Source organism: Phascolarctos cinereus, unplaced genomic scaffold (genome assembly GCF_003287225.1).
Source record: "Phascolarctos cinereus isolate Bilbo 61053 unplaced genomic scaffold, phaCin_HiC Scaffold_4;HRSCAF=312, whole genome shotgun sequence".
NCBI classification, from domain to species: domain Eukaryota; kingdom Metazoa; phylum Chordata; class Mammalia; order Diprotodontia; family Phascolarctidae; genus Phascolarctos; species Phascolarctos cinereus.
Window position 1 is genome coordinate 143831015 of NW_027555847.1, and position 26939 is coordinate 143857953.

General features: G+C 36.4%; 1 protein-coding gene across 4 annotated transcripts in view; it reads right to left on the reverse strand.

Annotated features, from left to right (window-relative positions):
- INVS (inversin) overlaps window positions 1-26939 on the reverse strand; it is a 229991-nt gene that overhangs the window by 183193 nt on the left and 19859 nt on the right. For 3 of the 4 annotated variants that reach the window (XM_020995530.2, XM_020995531.2, XM_020995532.2), the window contains exon 3: window positions 11866-12032. In XM_020995530.2, the coding sequence (XP_020851189.1) occupies window positions 11866-12032 (167 nt within the window). Of the gene's footprint in view, window positions 1-11865; window positions 12033-26939 lie in introns of those variants that run through there. The other variant, XM_020995533.2, reaches the window with a different exon arrangement.

Consider the following 26939-nt stretch of genomic DNA (forward strand, 5'->3'; position numbering starts at 1 on the left):
GCCCTTGGGCATTTTCAAAGGATTCCCAGTCTCTGATAAGTGCTGACTTAAGTGTCAGGCCATGGTGTGGAGAGAAGATTGTGAGCTACATACCAAAGTCCTTGAGAATGATTTATGGAAAAACATGGACAAGTTGTTGCCAGTGGGAGATGCCACTGAGAGAGTTTGTGATATGAATGTGTGGAGGGAATTCATTCCTACACTGGTGAAATCACTATGAAAATTAGGGAAGTATTTCAATTTCCTGAATTTGGTTCTAATATACTTCAGCACTCTAGAGATTAACTAAACAATGTAATCATCTGCTACTGAATTAAAAATGTGCTAGTTATGTGACCAGGTGTCTATATATAGCATCACTGCAGTTCATGTAAGTATATAGTGAAACTTTAAGATTTCAAGATGTTTTCCTGTTTCATTTGGGCACGTGGGACCACCTCTTTTCCCGAGATGATAAAAGGCTTTAGTTTTCATAGGCAAATGACTTATATTTAGTGTCTGGAGATAGAAGTTAAAACAGCTGTTGAGATATAACAAAATTAATACTTTATTATTATAATTTTTTTAAAATAACATTGAAATGTTATAGTTTTTAATGCAGTATATTTTTAAAAATCTTACAATATATCTAATCAGGTATTTTGCTTCTTACCTTTTGTTTCAGCCTCTTAAATGTTGCTTCAGGGCTTCAGCTACTTACCTTTGCACTAGGATTAGTATTTTTTTTTTACCGTTTCTCAAATTTAATATCGTGTCCTTGGTAAGCTTTCAGCTAACTCCTCTCTCTTTTTCCCCTGGAATTTTTGCCCCTGGGAAACGAAAAACTCTTAGTTTTCTCAACTGACACCCTGGTACTCCTTTAAGTCTTCCCATATCTTATTTTCCTCCAGCTTAAACATGCCTTTTTCTCTTAACCTTTTCTTCCTGGTCTAATTCTTGAACATTTTTTTATTACTCCTGTTAATCTCTTTTGATAAGTCCCCAATTTATCTGTCTGCTTCAAAATGTCATGCCCAAAGGAGACGTAGACAGGCTTGGATCCTTACCAGGTGTTGTTGGCCATTCTGAATTAATCCAATGTCTGCAGAGATGTCTTTTTATTCCAAATTATAACCTTTTATTTCTATAATCATAATTTCAATTAACTTCCTTTTCCACTATCACTCCTTAGGATCATTTGAATCCTGGATTTAGAGACCTTATAAGTTCACCTCTTTATTGCTGTTGTAGGATTCTGATTTACATAAATATTGCTTAGACTAAATAAAAACCAGAAAATATGTTACAAATTCAAATTAGACCACAGGAACAATATAGAGCTACAATGGATATTTTTTTAAAAATTGTAATCAGATGCTCAAGGAAAAATAGACCAAAAGTAAGCAAAAAATAGAAACAATCAGATTTCTAAGAAGCTAGAGGTGGTAAAGGAACCCTTTCACAACAGGAATATCAACAAAAAAAATTCCAGAAATTTTTTGGAGCAAACCAAAGAGACAATGAATAAACTGAAGAAGTGCCAGTATAATTTTTTTTTAACGTGCTAAAGGAAACAAGGGGAAAAGCACTAAACATGGACACTGAAAAATTATCAAAAATTACATCAGACACAATGCCTTCAAACTAAGAGATGATGAGATCATCAAATGAAATGGTATACAGGGAGAAGAGGGCCCAGGTAAGAGTCTTGGGGGACCTTCGCTGTTAGCAGACATAATGCGGATGAAGATACAGCAAAGGAGACAGAAGGAGAAGGCGGGCAATTGGAAGAGAAACAAGAGATCAGTGTCATGAAAATCTAGAGAGAATAACCTATCAAGGAGAGGAGGATGATCAGCAGTATTAAAGGCTGCAAAATTGTCAAGTAGAGTTAGGATTGAGAAAATGCCATTAGGTTTGACAACTAAGAGATTATTAGTAATTTTGGAGAGGCTTGTTTTGGGTGAGTGTTGAGTTCAGGGGCCAGACTTAAAAAGGTACTATGATAATGGATAAATATGAACATGGTTTAGTTTTTGCATTCATAAAAAGTAATAAATATATATTTTGGTCACCTCTGGTATTTGATGGTGGTCAAGACAGTTTTCTTTTACAGTTTGGGGAGGGGAACAGGTTAGGGTTTCTTTATGGATTAAAATATATTAAAAAAATTTAAATGGATAGTATAATCTAGTCCTTAATTTTCCATGAAATGCTTCAGAAATGTTCTACTCCTTCCAATGATTTGTTCCTAAACCTTTAAGATGGAAATATGGTTCCATGAAAATTGAAAATTCAGCTTTCATAGAAGTAATGGCTGAATCTAGTCTGGAATTTTATCTATGGAGAATGTTAAGTTAAAATCCACCATAGCCTAAAGCTTCTTTAATTTTTATATCCAATATGAGAGAAATTTTCTAATTGAGTTCCATTAATCTTTTTGAAGCTAAATGAATAAATTCCTGGGAGATTAAAGTCCTATTGAAGATTAAAATGCACTTAGTAAGACCAGTGAAGTTTTTTGTCCTCATTAATGAAGAAACACATTTGTGGAATTCATAGAACTGGAATGGCCTTACCTAGGGCAAAAACATTGATAATTTAGTGTCTTCTGTGAAAAGACATGAAAGAAGTATGACTGATTGCTTTTTTTGGGTTTAAATTAGGAGTCTTAAATGAAAAACAAATCAGGTAACTCATTGAATAAGCTAAGATTAATTTTATTTTTCATACGTACCATTTTCATAGTTGCTTATATAATAGTCTGATGCAAGAGAAATAAACCTCCATTACAATAATTACAGTCAAAACTCTAATCAGCACACTTCAGAGTAATTTTTTATATAAGCATACCCTTAAAATGGATAAACATATCTAATTTCTGATATTTGTTTATTTCTAACATAATAATGCTAATTTTCCCTTTAAATGACATGGAATTCAGCATCTCTCCTAATAAACTGTAAGAGGCAAAATATAATTGACAAAAATTGTGCTGGGATAGATACTAAGTCTTATATCATCTATTATTTTCACCTTCAACTTTGATAAAATTGTAAAGAGCATGTACACTAAGGTCACAGACACCTCATTAAATGGGATGGCCAATAAGGTGAAAGATAAATTTGCTTGTAAGTGACCAGGAAGAAAAGGAATAGTCATCAGAGGGGCATATAATGAATAGTATAAACCTAAAAATGAAAAATAAACTAAGATATGGAATAACTAGTTAAAGAGAAAAGAATTTAGGGATCATACTAGACCAGAAGTTTTACTCAGAAAATAAGAATGATATGTAGCAGGGAATGTAGTGAGGAAGCTACTGTGCACATATAGATAGTGTATTTTGTATTGCATATATAAAAAGATATAGGAATTGGTTTTATGCAAATGATTTTCACTTTTTCCATTTTTATAGAAAAAACTAGAGATAATGGCATCTTCAATAGGTAATCATTGTGTTAACCGCAGTGACAGCAATAATTTAATATACTTCTAAAGGGCAAAATTTAGTATCAGTAAATCTTGTATTTATCTTTTCTTTTCTATTCCAATTGCATCCATTCTAGTGTAGATCATCGTTAACTCCCCAATGAATTTTTAAAGTAGTCTTCCAACTGGTCGAACTCTACTTTTTATCTGTTCTAAACACAAATTAATCTTCCTGATGTACAAGATTCCTCAAGTTACTCCCCTGTTCACGTTTCAATGGCTTACTACTAATTGCTGGATAAAATCCAAACTTTTTACTCTGGCATTCAAGGCCTTCTATAATCTGGTGCCAATGTACCTTTTCATCTTTACCACTCGATATTCCCCTCAGGGCTCTAAGCCAACCTGAATTACTTTGCTGAATTTAGCCATTTGCATCACTTTCCCACCACCAAGTTTTTATTCATGGTCTTTCTTACCTTTGGAATTTTCCTTCCCAGGACCTCTCCATTTTAGCATTGAATCTGTTAATATGCTTCTAGAATCTATTCAAATGCTCTCTCCATCAAGCCTTCCTCAATTCCCTCACTCGGAAGTTCCTCCTTTTGCAGAAATCAGACCATACACAGCCTTTTGTTTCTACTTAAAATTTTTTTACCAAGATCTATTTTGTTTGATGTTACTAATAATACCACCAACTCACAATCATATAGCAAGTCAAAGTTCATAAAGAGCTCTCTCCACAACCACCTTAGGTAGAGCAGGTATTATTCCCAAGTTATTCTCTTTCTTTTTTGTGAGGCAATCAAGGTTAAGTGACTTGTGCAGGGTCACACAGCTGGTGAGTATCAAGTATCTGAGGCCGGATTTGAACTCAGGTCCTCCGACTCCAAGGTTGATGCTCTATCCACTGTGCCACCTAGCTGCCCCTTATTCTCAAGTTAGAGATGAAGAAATTGAGTCTCACCTTTGTCAGTATTAGGGTAGTTTTAGCAAAAAAAATTGTATGTATGTGTATATATAGATAGATAGAGGGCATAGGGTGAGTTGAAGATGAAGGGGGTGATATCTGGAGAATAAAATTAAGGGGTGAGAGAAAATTATACTGGGAGGAGAAAGGGAGAGGTAGAATGGGGTAAATTATCACACAAAAAAACAGAAAAGAAAAGAGTTAATTTTTCACAACATGACTACTATGTTTTGCATAACTGCACATGTAAAACCCATATTGAGTTGCTTGCCTTTTCAATGCGGGGGGGGGGAGGAAGGGAGAAAATTTGGAATCCAAAGTTTTAAAAAACACATGTTAAAAAATAAATGTTTTCGCATGCAACTGGGAAATAAGAAATATAGGAAATGGGGTACTGGATCTTTAAGAAACTTTGTCTCTGGAAAAAAAAAAGAATGTATATGTAGAGCCTATATCAGATTGTATGCCATCTTGGAGAGGGGGAGGGGAGGGAGAGAGAAAATTAAAAACTCAAAAGCTTATGGAAGTGAATGTTGAAAACTAAAAATAAATACATTTAAAAATTTTGTTAAAAAAAATTCCCAGTTCTTTTAACTGCTTGTCATAGGATTTTCTCCCTAGATGATGATGTCTGTCACAAACTCTTAACATGCTATAGTTTGCTGATCCCTGTTTTAAAATGCAGTGCCCAGAATTGGACATAATATTCTAGAAGCGGTCTTACTAGTTCAGAGTACATTAATGCAGTTCAAAAATACATTAGCTTTTTTTCTCCCCCAAGTCACTACACACTGCTGGCTCTTATCGAACTCACAGTTCACTAAAACCCCTAGGTCTTTTTAAAGTGGACTTTTATTAAGCCCAGGCTCCCACCCCCAAGGACCTCCCCCAACTCTCTCTCCCCCATCAAATGCAGTACTTGCATTTGAGCTTTTGAACCTGAGGGAATTATGCCTCATTGAAAAGCAAAATGGTGTCATCTTTTAGTTGATGGAGGTATCTCCCCAATAAATGTTTGTTTTATGTGAAAACTAGCTAATTGAAGCAAATGAAGTTACACTTACTCATGTGCAATTTTAACTGCTGACAAGCTCAGGTTAGAGGTGAGAAAATCTGATCAGTAGTTAAAATATAACAATGAGGAAAATTTTGAAAATTACTATAATGAAAAATAAATTCAAAAGGAATAATTCTTTGGAAGTGACCTAAGAGACATAGCTGATTATAACATATAACTGGTAAATTTAGTAGTATAATATTTTAATGCCAGTTTCCTTTCATGTAGTCAACTAATGAAAAAGACGTTTTATAACCCTTCAATTAATCAGATATATCTGGTTCAGATTCTATTATGTACAATCAATCTAATATTCCTATTGAATTTGTTAACTCATTTTAATGTTATTTTCCATCCTTTTGATTCCCAAAAATCTAAGAACAAGGAGAAAAATGACAGGTATTTGAAAAATCTTTTCTAAATGGAAACTTTATTTTTCAAAGAGGCTTTTAGGTGAATGTCTTTAATTTAAATAAATTTAGATGTTTGTCATTTTAAGATGTTTAATTTCAGCAGGAAAAACACTTGACATTAATCTTTTGAAACTTGGACACAGTAACGGTGGCAAGATGACTTCAGATTTTTTTAAAAGCATGTAGAAAACAACCTATACATCTAACAGTAGAGAATACCTGGATAAATTGTGCTATATTAATTTAATATAACATATTTAATTTAATTAATCTACTTTAATTTAGTATAACAATATAATTTGATATAATTGTATATTTTATATTTAATTATATGTCATATATTATATGTATAATATATAAATAATTATATAAAATATAACAATGATATAATTAGTTCAATACATAATGTTACTATAAAAACATAAAGCATACAAGGAAACATGAATAGACCTATTTGTTGTAATACAGAGCAAAATCATCAGAAGCAGAATTGTAGCAAACTACAGTTATATAAAAAAGGAAAAGGGGAAAAAAAAAAAGAAAGAAAATAGGGTTGATAATGGCAGGACTTCAGGAAGGCCTGGAAGTAGACACAGAATATTTTCCGGGGCCATTTAATTTTTTTGGTTCAGAACTGTTTTAATTTGCCCTTCTCTTAACATAAAAGAACTAATAGAGAGCCAAAGTGCTACCCACATCTCTTCCTCAAGATATTAGGAGGATCAGAGGAAAGCCTTCAGCATGTTGGATGAATCCCCTACGGAGAGCAGCTGGAAATACATGAATAAGAATCTCATAGAATGAGTAAGTGTAGAGAGGTTGTACTCTGTGTCAGTGGACAGAGTACACATACCAAATGAAAGCACAGAGCCTTTGCAAAATGGTGAAATTTGGAGGATCAGAAAATTGTTTAGAAGAGTGGTGTTTGACTCAAAAAGAAAACAGATCCCTGTAAGTTACATATTAACTTAGAAAACCTTGTCTATGTTGTATTGTATTTATATTAACATTGTCTATGTTGTACTGTATTTATATTCATTTTTGTTAACATTTCCAAATTACATTTTAATCTGATTCAGGCTGCACTCAGGAGTTTTGCTGTGGGCCACAAGTTTGACACCTCTGGTTTAGAATGATCACTGAGAGGGATATAAATTACTACATTTGAAATGCTAAGGCAAGCTATTTACTTAACTATATTTTCTATTTTTTTCTACTTCAGCAAAATGGTGAGACCAACTTCTAGAATACTGAAACATTCCCATATTTCAAGTTTTTGTCTAGGGGAAAAAAAATACCACATGACTTGCAAATCATGTCAATGATGTTTTCCCCCTTGTCTATCCAGACCTGTGATTTCAATGGCAAAGAAAATCTCCATTTAAAAAAAAAACTTTATATAACATCTGCATGGTGTTCAGTTGTGTTTGACTCTCCACGACCCCATTTGGGATTTTCTTGGCAAAGATACTGGAGTGGTTTGCCATTTCTTTCTCCAGCTTATTTTACAGATGGAGAAGCTGAGGCAAACAGGGTTAAGGGACCCAGGGTCACACAGCTAGGAAGTGTCTGAGGCCAGATTTGAACTCAAGAAGATGAAACTTCTGGACTTCAGGCTGCCACCTAGCTGCCCCTGCAGCTGTTCTTCAATTTAGAGTCTCAGGGCTGGAATACTGCCTGAGGTCACTGAGAAGTTAAGTGACTTGCCCAAGTAGGTGCAAGTAGGTGGAACTTAAACCCATGTCTTCCTGATGCTGAGGCCAGCTCTCTATACCCTATATCCTGTGATCTCTCCTCGATGAAATATTTCTAAATGCTACTAGGGTAATAATCTTCATATGTAGAGATCCGTCTGAGGATGTTAAGGTTACTTCATTGAGAAAGACTAGGATGAAGAACGTTCTTTCCACCATGTTTGATTTAGAAATTCTATTGCTTATGTAATATTATTATTATCACAAAAATGTGGCCACCCTCAAGCAACCAAATTTTGCAATTATATACCAAAATTCTTAATAGTCTCATTTTTAGATAAGATGATACCTGAAAATTAGGAAACAAATGAACCAATTCTTATAAGTGCTATTGATTCTCCTGGAACAACACTGGTAGCAAATGAAGATAAACCGCTGTCAGAGAGTTTTTACATTACTAAGATTATCCTACTGCTTACCCAGCAGACACTCTTCGAATACGTCTCTTTAGGAGTCAGGTAATGGAATCTATGCAAGGAATAAATCAATGAGGCACTGTATCTTGTAGTACTTACATGTGAATAGACATGTCTGGGGGGAAAAGGATCATAAACTCTATGATAACTCTTCAGTGTGTTCTTTACAGAAGCATTGGAACAGAAGAACACAGATTTATTGTGGAGAATATGTATTGTCAAGCATCAAGGAACACCAACTGTATGTTTCCATTGGAGAAGTGGTCTGGGCCAAATCTTGTTGCCCATGTGAAGCTTGACTCACTATTTGCTTGAGATTTTTCTGTGATATCAATAATATAGTTAAGCAGCCTAGGGATAGAATTTCTCTCTCTTCTTGGCTACTCATCCCTACACTGTCACCAAAATGCACTTAAATATGTGCTTGTCTTCCCCCTCTCCCAAAGTCCTTGAGTTTTGATTTGATTTTTTTTTTAGCTATAAAGGCAAGAAGTCAAATATGCAATTTTTATGATCTTTCTGAAAGGAAAGAGAACCATCTTGTGCAGAATCCTTGGAACTTTATTTAAAGATCATTTAGAATGGCCAAATCCATGATGGATTCTAAGCTTTCTAGTCTATACTACAATCCTCCACATTGTTTAGGAGGAAGGCTCCAGGTCACATGTAGCATAGCTGACACCTTAATGGAGAGAGATAAGATCTTCACCTTTTCTATCTTAAGTATCAAATTCAAACTGCTGTCCGGCATTCCAAGAAATATTTTCTGGTACCTGGCTCTTTTAACAATCCCAAGTTATTATGTTAATAACAATCACTGTTCACTTTTCCCTAAAATACAGTTACACATATAATACATGTACATGGTTGATTACAATTGAATGCTCTTCACTATATCACTCCAAAATGGTCATTTTGTTGCATGAAGTTCCACAGACCATAGAGAGTGGTCAAATATTTACTTTGTGGACTGATAGGGCACATACAGGACAGTAGTATTACCAGGAAGAGGTCCTATATCACATGATACATTAGACCAGGAGTTTTTAACTTTTTTTGTTTTGGTGTCATGTATCCATTCCTAGAATAATGTCCTTAAACACACAAAATAAAATACATAGGCTTTCAAAAGGAACCAATCATATTGAAATAAAATTAACATATTTGTTAAAAAAAAAAGTTTCAAGGATCATAGGCTAAGAACTCCTAGGCTAGGGCCTAAACAATGAGCATAGGTAGCCTAAGTGATGATAAAGCAGAAAAAATTAACTGAGATATTTTAGAATATTAAGGACAAAGTTGAATGACTACTAACCTGGTAAACCTGATATTTAGCTGCCCTAATGGATATCAATTAGTAACACCAAGAATGACATCAGAAATTAGCATTGATGGAATACAATCAAATTTAAAGGCACAGTTCCCCCAAACTGATGCATGCAGGAGCCCCAGCAAAGAGACACTGAAATAGTTTGCCAAGGCAATTTCCAGGGAGAACCAAACATGATCTGTTTTAAATGAAACCCAGAAAGAATGGAAGTAGAGAATTACAGCAGTGATTTAATGGGGCACATACTGTTTCCTGGCTTGCCATGGTAGTGAATGTTTGTATATACTGTAAGTTCAAGCTAGTCTGCTTGTAAGAAAAGAAAGTGTCAAAGCTGAAGAAATGTCTTTTTATGCACTACCTTATTTCAGAGGATATAAGTGAAAAGATATAATCCAGGAAGAAAGCCATAAACAAAAATATTCTAAGGAGGCGGAGCAGAGTAAAAACCTGTGTTGAAAAGGTTACTGAGTAGAAGAATTTGTCACAATAAAAGAAAAGAATAAATTGTACTAATTAAGGTATATAATGGGAGTATTATAACATAACAGTTTTCTGTATAGTGGATGAAGCAATATCTTTTGAAGAAATAGCAACCCATGGACCAAGAAGCAAACGAAAATATTCACAGGCACAAGCAAGGATGAAGACTCCTGTTAAAACTAGAATCAAGGATATTCACACTGTTATTTGGTGATCCCTTGCTCAAGGATACAGGGATGGTTGTATATGGACCCAATGTGAAAAAGTTTTCTTTTTGGAGTATGTAATCAAATATGATAGAGCCCATGTCAAGATTCACCTAACCCAAAGACTATTATTCACTCCCGAGTAATATGGGAATGATACCGTGTGAAGAAGTTAGGAATATATGTCCAGTGCCTTTTTAGGTTCTGAGTAAGAAACTGAAAATTTAGGGGCACAGGGGATATTTTCTTCTTCCAGTTGAAATTTATATCTTTGAAAAGTGAAAAAGTGACAGTATTCAAGGATAGGATTTGAGGTATTGGAGTTTTGTTTCTTTGTGCCATACTTTATAATACCCAAACGGTGAACTCTTGACAAAAGATCAGATTCATCTTCTGTAGATCATTTAGGTAGAAATCAGCCTACTCATCATTCTAAGATTTTATAATAGTAAAAGGAGAGAATGATAAATATAATCATATGTGCACCTTAAACTTTCAGTAATTAATTTCAAAAAGTTCTCAGATATGGTAGATGTGATTCCATGGTGAGTTGTCCAGAGCCATTTGGAGATAGCCATCTTGTTGGAGGGTACTCCCCTCCTTGAGAGTAGTGGGGAGCTGTCTAGTAAGGCTAATATATAAAGAAAGCAGAAGGTAGGCCAATCTCTTATGTCTAGAAATAAAAGTAACTATGTTCCTAAAAAACTGAGAGTGTTACAAATTATATCAGGCTCTTGGTGAAAAGTCAGATTTCTTTCTTTCCCACTCTTCCCCTCCCCATTCCAACAGCATCTGATATTTTCTGCTTGACCTAGATTCTGTCTATTTACCTTTCCCTTTAATATTGTGGTTCTCTGGCATGAACTCATATTTCTAATTTGGACCTTACCCCCCTGGCTGATTGGGACAAGAGTTATTAAGAAGTGAAGGTCATATTTTTTTAAGGAGCATGAATAAAGCATTTTTTAAAAAGGAATAGAGAGGACCCTTGCACCAGTTCTGCAATTTGTGCCAGTTGTCTGAAATTTGAAAGCCTACTAATTAGATTAAATATAACTTAATGGAGAGGCAGTATGGCATAGATGATAGGAAGCTGGTCTCTGAGTCAAGTTGTGTTTGATGCGTATTGACTGTGAGACCCTGGATGAATCAGTTAGCCTTTTAGTTACCAGCAACACTTTAAGACTATAACTTATATGACAGGTGCCAAGCTACATTTAAAAGCTGAGCTTCCCCACAAGGCAACCCCTATACCAATGAAATTATGAATCCAGTCCAAAAAAAAAAAGGAAATGATTCAATATTACTATTAATTTTCTTCTCATAACTTGTTTTCATTGTTCACTTTCCTATAATGACCAAAAGTCTGGTTGATAGTTGAAAACAGCCACATTTTAAATCAACTTGTAAGTTAGTATGATTTGAAGCAATTTAAAAAAAATTCTTTAGACATTAGTTTTCTTGCCTACAAAAAGAAGACTGGAGTGGATGGGCTCTAAAGGTGATTTCTGCCCTAAAATTCTGTGATTCTATGATCATTAAGAATATGACATTAAATAATGTTAATATTCTCAGTTTAAAAACAGAATGTAAGGTTTTCCAATTCCATTGAACTATTTTTCTTTAGTCCAACCTAGTGATGGGAGTTTAGTCTATGGAATGAACACTTTACAAATACATAGTTAATTAACAAAACACATCTAAGTATGATTATTATTTCTAAATTTCTAAGCAGGACAGCTAATAATGTAACACCAAGGTAGTTGAATAAACTTAGTAATAAGTACCACATGAACTATTTAGGCTTTAATGGGATGTTTCTCCTCACCTTTTGTGCTGCAAGATGGAGTGCTGTTCTCTGGCTGTGATCAGCTTTATTAACATCTGCTCCTGCCTTCAGGAGGGCATCTGCACAATCGACACGGTCAGCCAACACACAGTACATGAGAGGGGTTCTCCCAAACTGATCTTCTTTGTCTTTCAGGCCACGGTTTCCTAAAAGGATGAGAAGTCACTTGTAATGAGTTGATTGTTCTCAAGAAAGCATATGACTTTTAAATACCTTTAACTTATCAAAGTTGTCATATTGGTCACACAACCAGCAAGACAATGAAATAAGTGCTTTGTGAAAATCTCTTCCACCCAGAACTCTCACAAGAAACTGTGTGCCAGATCTAGAGTAATTACAGCTGATTCCACAAGACAGTATAGAACACTGCCTTTCCCTCCCCAACCCAAGACAAAAATCTCGAAGTAACAATGGAGAATTGTAATTCTCAGAGCTGTCACTCATCATCCAATTCCAACTGATCATTTATGGTCATGGTAATAAGTGCAAAAAGTCTTGCAGTTCTGACTGAAAGTCTTTGGATTGGAGCAGGTGTTAGCAAGCAATAAGGCTAGTAGAAACCTAGGAAAATTTAAAAAAATAACTTCTGTTGAAATTGTGCAACCACGAATTTGTGGGTGTTACCTCCAGCTATGGTGGGTCTGTATTCTGGTGGAAAAATGATAATCTCCAGATTATGAACTGTACCATATGAGCTTTGCTTAAAAGTACCTTGGTGGATCTAATAAATGTAATTTATAATAATTTTGTAATATATTATAGACAACATATTTATAATTTATAAATTTAATTCATTAAAATTTAAGATTAAATTTAATAACTGAAACAAGTCTTTAACTTATGGGAGAGTAGAGAAGCAAGAATTCGTCTCTCCCTTACTCCACATAAATCATCTGTATTTTTACACATTACCAACAAAACTGAGCAGGAAGAGATAGAAAGAAAAGTTCTATTTAAAGTAATTATAGAATTTATAAAATACATGGGAGTATATCTACCTAGATACAGAGGAACTATATGAACAAATGAATATTACTGCAACTACAAGTAACAGTAACAAGTCTTTACAGTAACAAGGATAGCCTTAAATAATTGGGGATATATTAATTTCTCATGGGCAGGCTGAGATAATGTAATAAAAACAACAATGCTACTTTATTTATATTTTGTATAACTAGAAAAAATTAACAGTTTATCTGGAGAAGTAAATCTTCAAGAAAATAATGAAAACAATTGGGAAGGAAGGGGACATAGCAATAACAGATCTCAAAACAGACTATAAGACAGTAATCATCAAAATGATTTGGTGCCAATGAAAAAATGTCAGTCAGTGGAACGTAACACACAGAAGCAAATGAACACAGTAGCAATAAACCCAAAGAATACATTTACTGAGGTAAGAATTCATCATTTAATAAAAACTGGAAAAACTGGAAAGTTGTTTGGCAGAAATCGGGTATAGACCAACATCTAACACTATATAGTAAAATAAACTCCATATGGCTACATGACAGACATAGGTGATATCATAAAGCAAATCAGAGAACCAAAGAAGAAACACCTTTTAAGATCTAGAATGGGGAAGAGTTCATAAATAAACAAGAGACAGAGAGGATGACAGAAGACAACACGGACAATTTTCATTTCATAAATATTTTTGGTTTTCAATGAACAGGTGGACCAAAACCAAAATTTGAAGCAAAATAGGTAATTGGAAACAAACTCTGCAATAAGTTTCTGTGATAAAGATTTCTTAATCTATGTTAAAGAACTGATTCAAATTCATGAGGTTTAAAGCCATTTCCTTATAAATAAATGGTCAAAAGATATGAACAGTCATATTTCAAATGAAAAAAAATCTAAACTACCAACAATCACATAAAAAATACTCCAAATTATTAATAATTAGAGAAATAAAAATTAAAGCTACTCTGAGGCCCAGGTCATATCCATGAGGCTGGCAAAATGACAAAAAAATGCAAATGTTGTAGGGATTATGGAAAAATAGGCACATTACTTAACTACAGTGTTGGTGGAGTTGTGAATTGGTCTAGCCGTTCTAGAAAGCATTTTAAAATTATTTTCTTCAAATTACTCAGCTGTGTATACACTTTGACCACTATCAGTCCTATACTCCAAAAGAAATCAAAGAAAGAGGAACAGGGCTGATATACAGGTGTCCCAAAAGTTTTCATGCAGTTTCCAGTTATTCAAGCTTTTGCTAAGAAAACCCCAAATGGAGTCACAAAGAGACACAACTGAACAACTACTTCATACACACAGGTAGTATATATGTATGCACATATACTGAATAGCAAATATTAATTTGGTTTTGGAGATTTAAATGTTTTAACAGAGGTAATTAAAATTAACATATGTTGTCTGTACTTTTCATTTCTAATGGATTTATCACAAATTATTTTAGAGTTATTTAAATGCAATAAACATTAATAAGTGAAAAAAGAATTTATTAAGTGCTTACTTTGTTAAATGTGAGGGATAAAAACAGAAAAAGTGAGAATCCCTGCTTTCACGGAACTCACACTTTAGTTGGGGTGATAAGTAAAAATGTTAAATTTCTGGACAGATGGAAAAGTTCAGAAGTCATGAGGTTCATCAGCAAGGTGGATGGCAAGGCATAAGGCTACTGAGACTACAAGCAAATGAGAGACTGATCTACAGGGCAAAGAGGTAGATGGTCCTCCATCTCACCAAAACTTATTGACTTTCATCTCATTGAAGTTGTTTGAGCAATTCAGCATCTCAGATGGGTTCTGGGGTGGGCCAGGACAGGAAAAAGGAAGGGAAACAGTAAAAGGAGAAGGTAAGGAAAGGGAAAGGAGCCCCTGGTGGTATTATATACTATGTTCAAGGCACTAGGGATACAAAGACAAAATAAAAAAACAGTTCTCCTCTCAAGGAGTTTACATGCTACTTCCTATACAGACCACATCTCCCGCATTAGACTACATAAACTCCATAAGAGTAGGGATCATGTCTTAGACTTCGCATCTTTCCTAGCATTTGGTAAAATGCTCATGCAGTTGGTGCATAAGAAATGTTTCTATTCAATTGAACTTGGTTTTAAAAATCATTTAAAGCTTCTGGAAATTTGTTTGAAAATAGTGATTAAAATAACAACTTTAATGATTTCCACTGTTCTTTCAAAGGAAAAAACCCAAAATTTTATGCAGTGTATCAATCCATGAACTGGACTTTGATTAAATTTAGATTCTGCCTTAGACCCTCACTAGCTATATGAATCTGGCCAAGTCAACTTCTCTCAGCTTTAGTAGCTCCTATCTGTAAAATGGGAACAATAAACACTCCTATCTCATGTAGTTGTTATGAGGAACAAGTGAGATGATATATAACTAAAATAGGCTGTTGGGGAGGGATTGAACAATGGGGCCCCAGTCCTTTGAGCATGTGCAATTTGCTCTGGCTGGTACCGATGCATAAGGAGGCTTCATGTATTCCATATATACACTAGGGATCCTTATTCCAACTTCCACTTGTACTGACAGGTTGGATCTCCATATTACATCTGGCTACATCTTCCCCTTGAGAATCTAGGATGCCCTGAGGAGATAAATATCTGTGCCATTTCATGGCTTCAGAGTACGAGCAGATATTCTATGAATTGGTGGCAATTCAAGAAAGATTTTTTTGAATCTTCACAACTATTTTTGAGCACACATGGTCCATTCTTTCTTGTTTTCACATGAACTGAAAATCCTTCATAGTCAGTCAATATTAAGGAGAAAGGCTCTTTTTCCTGATGGCACTGGAGGAAGGACATGCTGTGAGCCTCTGGATGGAGAAAGCCTTTATCTCCTCATCTGGATCAATATGCAGATTTGAACACACAATATTTGTGGAGATGAGTTTGGTGGTAGCAGAGCCATCTCCACCGACACTGGCAAGTCAGCTCCCCAGGTTGTAGCTAGTCACAGATTTCCCTCATGGTTCTGGGGGTACTGAGGGGCAGCAGGGCTTTTAGAGAGGAGGGCAGGGCTGTCCACCATCCCTGGATGCAAGCAAAGGATTTAGGTAGTTTGGCACGAGGCAGAGCAAATTATTCCTGCTTGAAGGATGGGACCTTCATTAGTCAGTCCCTGGCCTAACACATAAATCAGTTTGTCAGCCTTAAAGCAGTATATAGATGATTGCTGCTGTTGCTGCGGCTACTACTACTGTTAATATTATTATCAATGAGTACAGACATGAAAAAGCATCTGATCAATTGAGGCTAGGTCCCCAGTTGCCACCTGCAAGCAATCCACAGAGACAAAGATAAACAGGATGCCAACTTGCTCTTTTAGTAAAGAGTCAACAGTAACAGGAAGACGGGCAAAAGGCAGGGCACAAAGCTCTCCAATCCCCAAGATCTGGCAAACTTTCTACCTGGAGTGCACCACCATTCTCACTGCTAACTTGATGCAGTGAACAAAACAAGCAGCTAGATTATCAAATCACCACCAATAAGCTTTAGTGCTCTTTCTTTTGATAGACATCACTTCTTCTGAAGGAGTCACCAGTCACCATCTTTTTTCAGTTCTATAATTCCTGCTACTTCTCTTTCTTACTCACATTCCTCTCCACCCAGGCACACTGCCAGCTTCCTGCCCAGCAAGCTTTTGTTAAAAGAGGTGTGGTTTCTGCCAGGCATAAAATCACTATTTGCCAGCTGCCCAAGAGTCTGCATAGGAGTTTGCATTAGCATCAAGTCCCTGAAAAATTCATATGTGTTGTAGGTGCAGAAATTAAAGTAAATATAACAAAGGAGCGTCTAAGGAAAATCATACTGATGTTATATAAAAAGTTAACAGAATTTTAATTAAATTTAATTAACAGAAATTAAGAGTTCAAGCTCTTAAAATAATTCTTTTGTTGATAGGACATCAGTTACTAAAAAATCTTATGCTCAGTATAAACCAACTTGTAATGGAGATACCTAGATTGTTTTAAATACACCATATGTAGCAGACGTTGTCATTGTTCTGTTGCGTCCAACTTTCTGTGACCCTATTTTGGGGCTTTCTTGACAAATATACTGGAGTGGTTTGCCATTTCCTTGTCCAGCTCATTTTTACACATGAGGAACTGAGGCAAATGGGGTTAAGTGACTTGCCCAAGGTCAAACAGTCTGAGGCCAGACTAAAACTCATGACCTGGCCTCATTTAATCAGATTGTTTTTCATGTTTGCCCTCATCATTAATAATATTAACAGCAATAGTCACAGCAACAATCATTTATATACTGCTTTAATAAGGAGTCCTCTCAATTCCAAGCCCAATGCTCCATTCACTACATCATGTAGCTGCCCCATATGTAGCAGATGCTCTACCCCTAAAAGAACTAGGGGAAGGGGCACTTTCTCTTGGAAGCTTTCCTTGAAGGTCCCCTTCTCCTCACCCAATGCCCTTCCTTTGCTAATTTCCCATAGAATGCTTTGTAATTTTGTATTGTAATATGGTGTATTCCAGCTTTCTGTGTATATGCTTTATCCCTTTGTAGACTACAAGCTTCATGAAAGCAGAGATATTTTATACAACATTTTATCTCCTTGACTACCCAGCACAGTGCTGTGTGTTCACGTAATGTTTGTTTAGCATTTATGTCAATATTTATTTTTATTGTTGCTCAGCTGTTTCCAGTTGTGTCTGATTCTTCATGACTCCATTTGGGGTTTTCCTGGCAAAGATAATGGAGTGATTTGCCATTTCTTTCTCAAGCTCATTTTACACTCGAGGAACTGAGGCAAATTAGGGTTAAATGATTTGCCTAGGGTCACACAGCAGGCAAGTGTCTGAGCCTTCCTGATTCCAAGCCTAGCGCTCTATCCACTGCAACATCTAGTTGCCCCATCTCTAGAGAAACTGCTTTGGTCTGTAATACTACAGAGGTTGACTATGTCCCTAAGTCTTTGTTGACCATTCTAGTTTTGAAGCAACAGTTGTATATCTCTCACTATCCTGGAACATAAAAACCAATCTATCACAAGTGTTCTGAAGAAAACAATTTATCAATTTTCCAAGCAATGACAAATTTCTCTTTATCATTGCTTCAATTAGGTAAAATAATAATACTAGCTAACATTTATACAGTGCTGTGTTTTGCAAAACATTTTACATATATACGTGTTATCTGTATTCATGTATATATATACACACATATACATTATGTGTTCTTATTTGATCCTCGCAACCTTATAAGATAGGTACTATTAAAAATAGCATCCCCATTTTTTTTCCCAGAAGAGGGAACTGAAACAGAGGTGACTTACCCAAGGTCGCACACACAAGTACTAGGGAGTACTTATGGTAACATTCAAATTCAGCTTTTCCTGACTCTAAGCCTAACACTACCCACTATACCACATAACTTTCTCTAACACTAGATTGAGAGCTGGCATCTAACTAGGTTTCATGTGGATGGAGGATATCCCAGAATCCCTTACCAGTGACATTAAAAATAATGGATAATGAAGCACAACCTTGGGTTAAAGTAAATAATAATTTGGAGTTGGATAGCAAAATTCCAGACCCTAGTTTAGAAATCTCTCTCTAAGGGAAGATCCCTAGTCTAACAAGTTGAAGACCAAGTTTTGAACTTGAAAGGGGAAGAAAGGGCACCATTTTACACTAATGGAAGGTCTTGATTTTAACCAATTCAATATTAAGTTGACATATTTGAGTATTTTTTAAGGAAATATGTATACTAGTTTAAATTGATATTATCTTTTTGGTTATATATTTCAGAATTACAAGTAAAGCCTCAATTTAAGGAGGCTTTATTACAATAAGCCTCCCTACAATACTGGAATTTTATAGGTTTTTACATTTAATATTTTTATATTTGTGTTGTGTGCACTGGATTTGAAAATTGGTGGCATTTGTAATTTGCAGGCTCCTCAGAAATGCATCTCTTTTAGGTGACAATTCAGACCTAGTAATTTTACCTAAAGGATATACTGCATCCAATTTTTCAACAGTTCCCCTGGATGGGCACATGCTATATCTCCCATTCAACTGTGAGCTCCTTGAGAGCAAGGACTGCTTTTGCCTTTCTTTGTACACCTGATGCTCAGCACAATGCCTGGCACATAGTAGGTACTTGATAAATGCTTGTTGATTTATTAACCTTGTGAATATGAAGGTAAATTTTAAGGGACAACAGGGTACCAAATAGCTTACTTTATACGATGATAGTATGTGTTAACCAAATACTCGTCATGGCATTTGGATCATGTCACTGGGAAGCTGGTTTTGCCAGTTTTAAGACTGTCACAGGAAACAAATTTGCTGGTAAAAAATAATATCATATTTTGTATGCATTTCCACAGGATGGTGTTATGTTAAAGAAACAATTTAGTCCTGATGAAAACCTCATGATTTATTTAGCAGGAAAGGATTTGATTTCCTTTCACTGGCAGTGAATATTTGTCTATCTGTATCTATCTATATACAACTATATGTCTATCTAAATAGACACATATCTATACATATACATCAATGGGTGTGTGTATGTCTAACTACATAGAGACATACAGACACCCATAGGTGTGTGTATATATACATACATATGATAGAACTACTTACACATGGGATTACATATGTACACATACACCCCACCCAGGACGTTAGATGTTGTTGTTTAAAAAGGCTGTTATTGTAGAACTTGGTTCTGAGCTGATACCTTATGATGATGCAACAACAAAAAGAATATGAGAATCATGATAAAAAATACAAGAAAGTGATTTCTTTTATGAATAAAATAGGTATTACATGAATTATAATCTTTTTTAAAATCCAGGTACAACCACACATAAACCATATTATTGTGGCCTTAGTCTCCTAATCCATAAAATGGTGATCAGAAGACCTGTGATACTTGTCTCACAGAGTTCTTATGAGAAAAGTTTTCTATAACACAGAATGTATCATATAAACAGGGTTATAAATCCAATATCCCTAAACAGAAGAGTTACAAGTAGAGTTACTAAAGTTGAAGAGGTTATGAAAGATAATGCTTGACCAAGTGACAAAAAAAGACTAATAAGTCACTCAGTTCTGTGTAGCTTCCAAGGCCATCTATGGATCGGTAATCCTTGACTGATAAACATCTGACATAACAAGATCCCTTGCATATAAGTAATTGTCTCAGTAAAGGATTCATTTGCCAAGCTGGTTTGACCTCAGAATCTTCCCAAAAGCAACTGGTAAGGATTTCCTATGGCAGTGCAGTAGAATAAACACCAAATTTAGAGTCAGAATAACTCAGTTCAAAACCTGACTTTGAGATTTACTATTACCACCTATGTGATCTTTGGTAATACATAATTTCCAAGTTCTAGGCTTTGACTTTTTTTTAATCTTTAAAATGAAGGGGTTGAACTAAAAAAATTCTTTCCAGTTCTAAAGTTATATCTATGGTTCCTAACCTTTCCCCTGGATATTGCCCTATTGCCCAAGTTAACCTATTCATTCTTACCCACTCTGCTGCTTGCTGCCCAAGTTCATCCTGTCCTGTCACTGGTCAATGTTGCAATTCCTCCGTTACCTGAACAGTTAGCTCTCACAGCCTCTCTACTTCCTCACTCAAAGAACCCACTTCCCCTTCCTCAAAGATACGCTGAGATTATATGTCATGCCATGGACCTTGGAACATTGGAGCTGGAAGTGAACTTTGTTTCCTGCAAAGTTCCTCTAGAGAACCTCTCCCTCTTCAAATGTCTTGTATTTAAATATCTGTGTAAATGTTATTTTTTTTTTTTTGGCCTTCATATCCTTAGCACCTAGCATAGTAGTTTGCACATAGCACATTGTCAATAAATGCTTGTGTTAGAAGTGCCTTGAATTCTTGGAGCTGGGAAGAACTTCAAGAGGTCATCTAGTTTAACTTGTACTTCAACAGGAATCCTTTTTATAACATATCCTAAACATGGTCAGCCAGCTTCCATTTGAGGGCAGCTAGGTGACAGCTAGAGGCCTGGTCAGGCAGACTCATCTTCCAGAGATTGAATCTGGCCTCAAATACTTAATAGCTGTGTGATCCTGGGCAAGTCATTTAACCCAGTTTGCTTCAGTTTCATCATCGATAAAATGAGCTGGAGAAGGAAACGACAAACCACTCCCAGCATCTTTGCCAAGAAAACCCCAAAATGGGGTCACAAGGAATCAGATGTGACTGGGGGAAAAAACAACTGAAGAGCTTCGTCTGAAGATCTCCAGAAAAGCAAAAGGCTAGTTCCATGAAGCTTTTCCTTACATTCCTCCGTTAGTTCTTTCCTATTTAACCAGTACATGGCTTACTTTGTATATACTTGTTTGCATGTTGTTTCTTCTATTAGATTGCAAACTCTTTGAGGGCAGGGACTGTCTTGTGGCTTTTTTGTTATCTTTAGCACAGTGCCTGGTACATAGTAGGTGCTTGATAAGTGTTTATTGATTAATTAATTTAAAAGCAACAAGAAACCCATCACAAGTTACATTTTTTATGACAAGTAACCAATTTTCAAAAGAAAAAAATTAGTAATGAAGGATGTTGTTTCACACATTTGTGCAAATCTGATGTCTGATTTAATAGAAGACAGCTAGATTTTTATATCTGCTAAAGCACAGTAATAAAATCTGGCCTTACACATGTGTAGTTTGAAAAGGGAGGAGTATCTTAGTAGGCAAATAACATCTCAGTATTATGAAAACCATCTGGACCTTGTGGACCCCTCGAAAGGATCTTGGAGACCTCCAGGGATTCATGAACCACACAACAGCTGGTTTAAGGCATCCCTGATGAGGGAATGCTTACTACCAATACAGATCTGCCACATTTCTGTAACCTTGCAGTTTTAGAGACTTGCCCAAGGTCATACAGTCAGAATGTATCATAGTAGGGCTTGAATCTAGGTTTTTTATGGGTTTTTTTTGGGGGGGGTGAGCATGGAAAGCATTCAAGGATAAGCAACTTGCCCAGGGTCACACAGCTAGTAAATGTCGGAGGCTGCATCTCAACTCCGGTTCTCCTGACTACAGGGGTGGTGTTCTATCCACTGTGCCACCCAGATGCCCCAAATCTAGGTCTTTTTGATTCTAAGGGCACCCACCTCTTTGCCCACTATACTAGGGGTGGGGAACCTGCAGCCTCCAGGCCACATGTGGCCTTGATACCCCAGGTTCCCCACCCTTCCACTATACTATGCCATCTTCCTATGCAGTGCCTATGAAAATAGCTAACCTTACGTAGTGCTTTAAGTTTTGCAAAGTACTTTATATGCATTCTTATTTGATCTTCATACCAACCCTGTGTGGTACATTCTACAGATGAAAGAGCTGAGGTCAAGAAAAATCAATTAATTTGCCCAAGGTCACACAGCCAATGGTATTGAGGCAGGAATCATACAGAGGTTTTTCTCAGTCCAGCACCCATCCACTACACAGCAACCTCAGGCCACTGAGTCACTTAACTTCTCACTACTCCAGGCAAATACAGAAGACCCTGCAGGTAGGTACCCAGAAGCATTAGTAGCAGGAGTTTCTTTTCCTAGAATTCTCTATACAATGAAATCATGAGTCTTAAAAGATTACACTATGAGTTAAATAGGTTTTGGGGGCACTATCCGGTGAACTTTACTACCATTTTCATCTTTAATTCTACGTAGAACTTTCAAGTCTCAAACAATTTACAAATAAACTTCTGCAGTATGCCTCATTCTTACATTGGGCACTGTTTATGATATTTTAAAAGTTCCTAAAACAAAGGCCTGAAAGTATATATTTCATATCCAAACTCAAAGTTACTTTAGCCCTGGTTTAATTTCTCTTAGCTCTTGTTAGATCAGAGGGTATAAGGACAACAGATGGACTGGAAGAATGAGGCAGCAGGGAGTTTTCTACAGTTTGGCAGAAGTCTGGAGACCAAGACTGGGTGGAAAAGGATAGTTGGAGCAAGATACAGTCTGGATTTGTGAAAGATCAAAGACGGAAAAGAGAATGGAAACCTAGGATCAAAGAGCAGGCAGTGACAGGGTGTAAGTGGGGCTTAGACAGAAGGCAAAAAACATCACTTACCTGTTTATCAAACAGTGTGGGAAGGACCAAAGGCAAAAAAGGGCTGGGTCCACATGTTGTGCGGTAACTGGATGAGCCACAGTGAGTCACAGGGTCAGAGAGAATGGGCAGAATCAATAGTCCAAAGTCAAGACAAGGGTCAGAAAACCAGAAAAGACCAAAGAAAGGGCTTGAACTTAAAGCAAAAAGTCAGTTTTTTGTGGGGCACACCTACACAGCCTTTATGCATACCTCTGCTTTCCAAGTAATCGGACAGACAATAGCTGTGTCTGGACACCCTGATCCTTTCTCTGCCAACCCACTGCCTTTTTAATACTCCTCTGCCCACCCCTCCTCTCTATCTGTAGTCTTCTCCAATTATAAACTCCTTAAAAGTAGGGATGGTGTATATCCACTGTGGTTAGCATAGTGCCCAGCACAGTGCCCGGTACTCAGTAATCACTTAATGAATGCTTCCTCATTCACTGGTTCATCTTGGTGTCACCTGGCAGGACAATGAAACCACTTTAAATTTTTATTCTATTTGCATAGTAAATTCTACAAACACACTCTTAGAGTTGTATATTCCACTCTAACTATGTTTATGATGGTTAAAGTTTTCATGAGTAACCTAAATCTCTCCTAAGTTAGGAAATGAAGGCTTATTTCTTTTTTGAGGGGCTCAATAGTGAAAAACAGTTGATGGCTATTCAGTTAACAGCCCTCCAGGTATCTGTTGACCATTAACAAGTTCCTTTCTCAAAGTCAGTGCCAGCTGAGGCCTCTTAACTCTGTGTGGCCAAGGTGGTCTTGAAAAGCAGGTGGTTTTCCAGCAATCCCTGGATAAATAGGTATTAAAAAAATACTATAGCATTTTAGGTTTTTTCTCAGATGCACTGTATCCCATATAGCTTCACCCCTCCTACGTTGTACCTGGATTTTCCTTTCTCAGGCCACAGATTGTAATTTTAATAAAGGAGCCTGATTTGGCTGTGATAGCTCAACTTTTTTTTTTTCCATCCCATTGCATTGCTTTCGAGGAAAACTTCCAGGTCAAACTCAGATCCAGGCTTCAGTCACCTTGTCTACCCTTTAGAATACAAGTTTTGGCAAGCCTCTCTTTTTTATTTCTACTCTCCTTCTGCAGTCCCAATTCATGAAATGGAATAACTGAAACTTAACAAAGTAAACTACCAGTGAAACAGCAGGATGGAAGGTTGGAGTAACCTCATGGAGACTGTAATGGGCAACCTGGCAAATGGGGCAAGGGTGAGAGCAGCTGGAAAATGCCATCCTTGCCCCACCTAATGGGAGTAATCTTTTATTTTTAAAATATAAAGTATTAGAAAGATACATACACAGAGGTGAAGTACGTAATAAATGCATTCAAACAATCTGATAAAAATAAATTCCTAGTGGGTAATCTTTTTTTTAAAATTAACTTTAAATTCAATTTTATTTTCAGTTCAAAATTCTCTCCTTCCCTCCTCCCCCTTCCTAAACCAATTGAGAAGGCAAGAAAAACAAAATCCATGACAAATTACAAAACAAAGTTTTGCATTAGCCATTTCCAAAAAGAAAAAGAAAGAAAATATGCTTCAAGTTTTACTCTGAGTCCATCAGTTCTCTAACTGGAGGTAGATAGCATGTTTCATCATGAGTTCTTTGGAGTTGTGTTTGATCATTGGGTTGATCAGAGATAAGAAGTTTTACAAAACTCATTACCAATATGGTTGTTATTGGATAAATTGTTCTCCTCAATCTGTCACTTTACTTTACATCCATTGGTACAAGTCTTCCCAGGTTGTTTTTTTAAAGGGATCTCCTTTAACATTTCTTACAGTGTAATAGTAATAGTATTCCATCACATTCATACACCATAATTTGTTTAGCCACTCTCCAATTAATGAGCATCCCCTCGGTTTCCAGTTCTTTGCTACCACAAAAAGAGCTGCTATAAATATTTTAGTACATATGGATATTCTCTTTTTAAAATCTCTTTGGGGTATAGATCTCATAGCAGATCGCTGGGTCAAAAGCTATGCACTGTTTAAAAGCTTTTTGGTCATATTTCCAAATTGCTTTTTAGGATGAGCTGGTTAGTTTTCTTTTTTTGTCATCTTAACCAATTTGATGTAAAGTGGTCCCTCAGAGCTGTTTTATTGGCATTTCTCTAATTATTAGCGATTTAGAGCATTTTTAAACCCATATAGCTATTAATAGCTTGGATCTAAAAACTGCCTATGCACATCTGTGACTATCTGTTAATTGGGGAATGGCTCTTATTATTGTAAATTTGACCCAATTCCCTATATATCTTAGAAATGGGACCTAATCAGAGAAACCTGCCCCAAAGATCATTCTCCCAGTGTCTTGCTTTTCTTGTAATTTTAGTTGCATTAGTTTTGTATGTGCAAAAAATTTTTAAGTTTTATATAATCATAATCATCCATTTTGCCTCCTGTGAACCTCTCTCTCTTGTTTGGTAATGAATAATTCTCCTGTCCATAGATCTGACAGGTATTTTCTTCTTTGTTCCACCAATTTGCCTATGATGTCACCTTTATGTTTAACTCATGTAGAATGGGAGTAATTTTCCAGGAGAAATCAGCTTGGCCTTGTAGATGGGATCAGTCCTCTTTCGTTTTTCAGCCAACCTTTGGGCCCCTACCCCCACTCCCATCCTCGACCTGAGAGCCTTTGAATAGACACTTTCAAACTGTGGTGCTGGAGAAGACTTTTCAGAGTCCCCTGGATAGCAAGGAGACCAAATCAGTCAATACTTAAAGAAATTAATTCAGACTATTCTTTGGAAGGACAAATACTGAAGCTTAAGTATTTTGGCCACATAATGAGAAGACAGGACCCACTGGAAAAAACCCTGATGTTGGGAAAAATTGAAGGCAAAAGGAGAAGGGCATGGCAGAGGAGGAGATGGACAGATAGTGTCATGGAAGCAACAAACGTGAGCTTGGACAGACTTCTGGAGACTGAAGGGCCTGGTGTGCTATGGTCCATGGGGTCACAGAATGGGACATAACTGAATGATGGAACAACAACCTTCACTCTCACCCCTTGATTTGACTAGAGAACTTGATTATTAAGTCCTCTGTCTAGAGATAGAGACACTGATAAATTCTGGCCATCTGACAACTTCACGAACCTCAATAGGCCCCTTCCCTCTAGTTGCTAGTGCCCCTTTTTTTTTTCTTTTTGGGCTAGGCAATGGGGTTAAGTGACTTGCCCAGGGTCACACAGCTAGTAAGTGTTATTATGTGTCTGATTCCGGATTTGAACTCAGGTCCTCCTGACTCCAAAGCCAGAACTCTATCCACTGCGCCACCTAGCTGCCCCAAAAGTGCTTTTTTTTTTCTTTTTGGTGAGGTAATTTGGGGTTAAGTGACTTGCTCAGGGTCACACAGCTAGAGTCAAGTGTTGAGACCAGATGTGAACTCAGGTCCTCCTGACTCCAAAGCCAGAACTCTATCCACTGAGCCACCCAGCTGCCCAGCTAGTGCCCTTTCCCACAAATAGTCTTGGTGGAAGGATCCATTAAAGCAGGGGAATATATGTGTTGTGTGCGTATGTGCATATAATTTTACATATACATGTATAGTACTATATTTTCTTATCTGCATATACATTTCTCCTGTTTTACTTTTTTCTTCTTTTAAATTTTTTTTTTTTGAGTGAGGCAATTGGGGTTAAGCTACTTGTCCAGAGCCACACAGATAGTAAGTATTATGTGTCTGAGGCCGGATTTGAATTCATGTCCTCCTGACTCTAAGGCCAGAGCTCTATCCACTGCGCCACCTAGCTGCCCCTATTTTTGTCTTTGTAAAAACAATATCTACCTCTGTGCTTCGCACACAATAAGCAGCTTAATAAATATTTATTAAACTGAATTAAACTTGGTCCTAAGTGGATACTTAGTGAGCAATTTAAATTCCAATAGGAAAAGAAAACACATATAGGAGAATGGTAGCTTTTTGGCAGGGAAA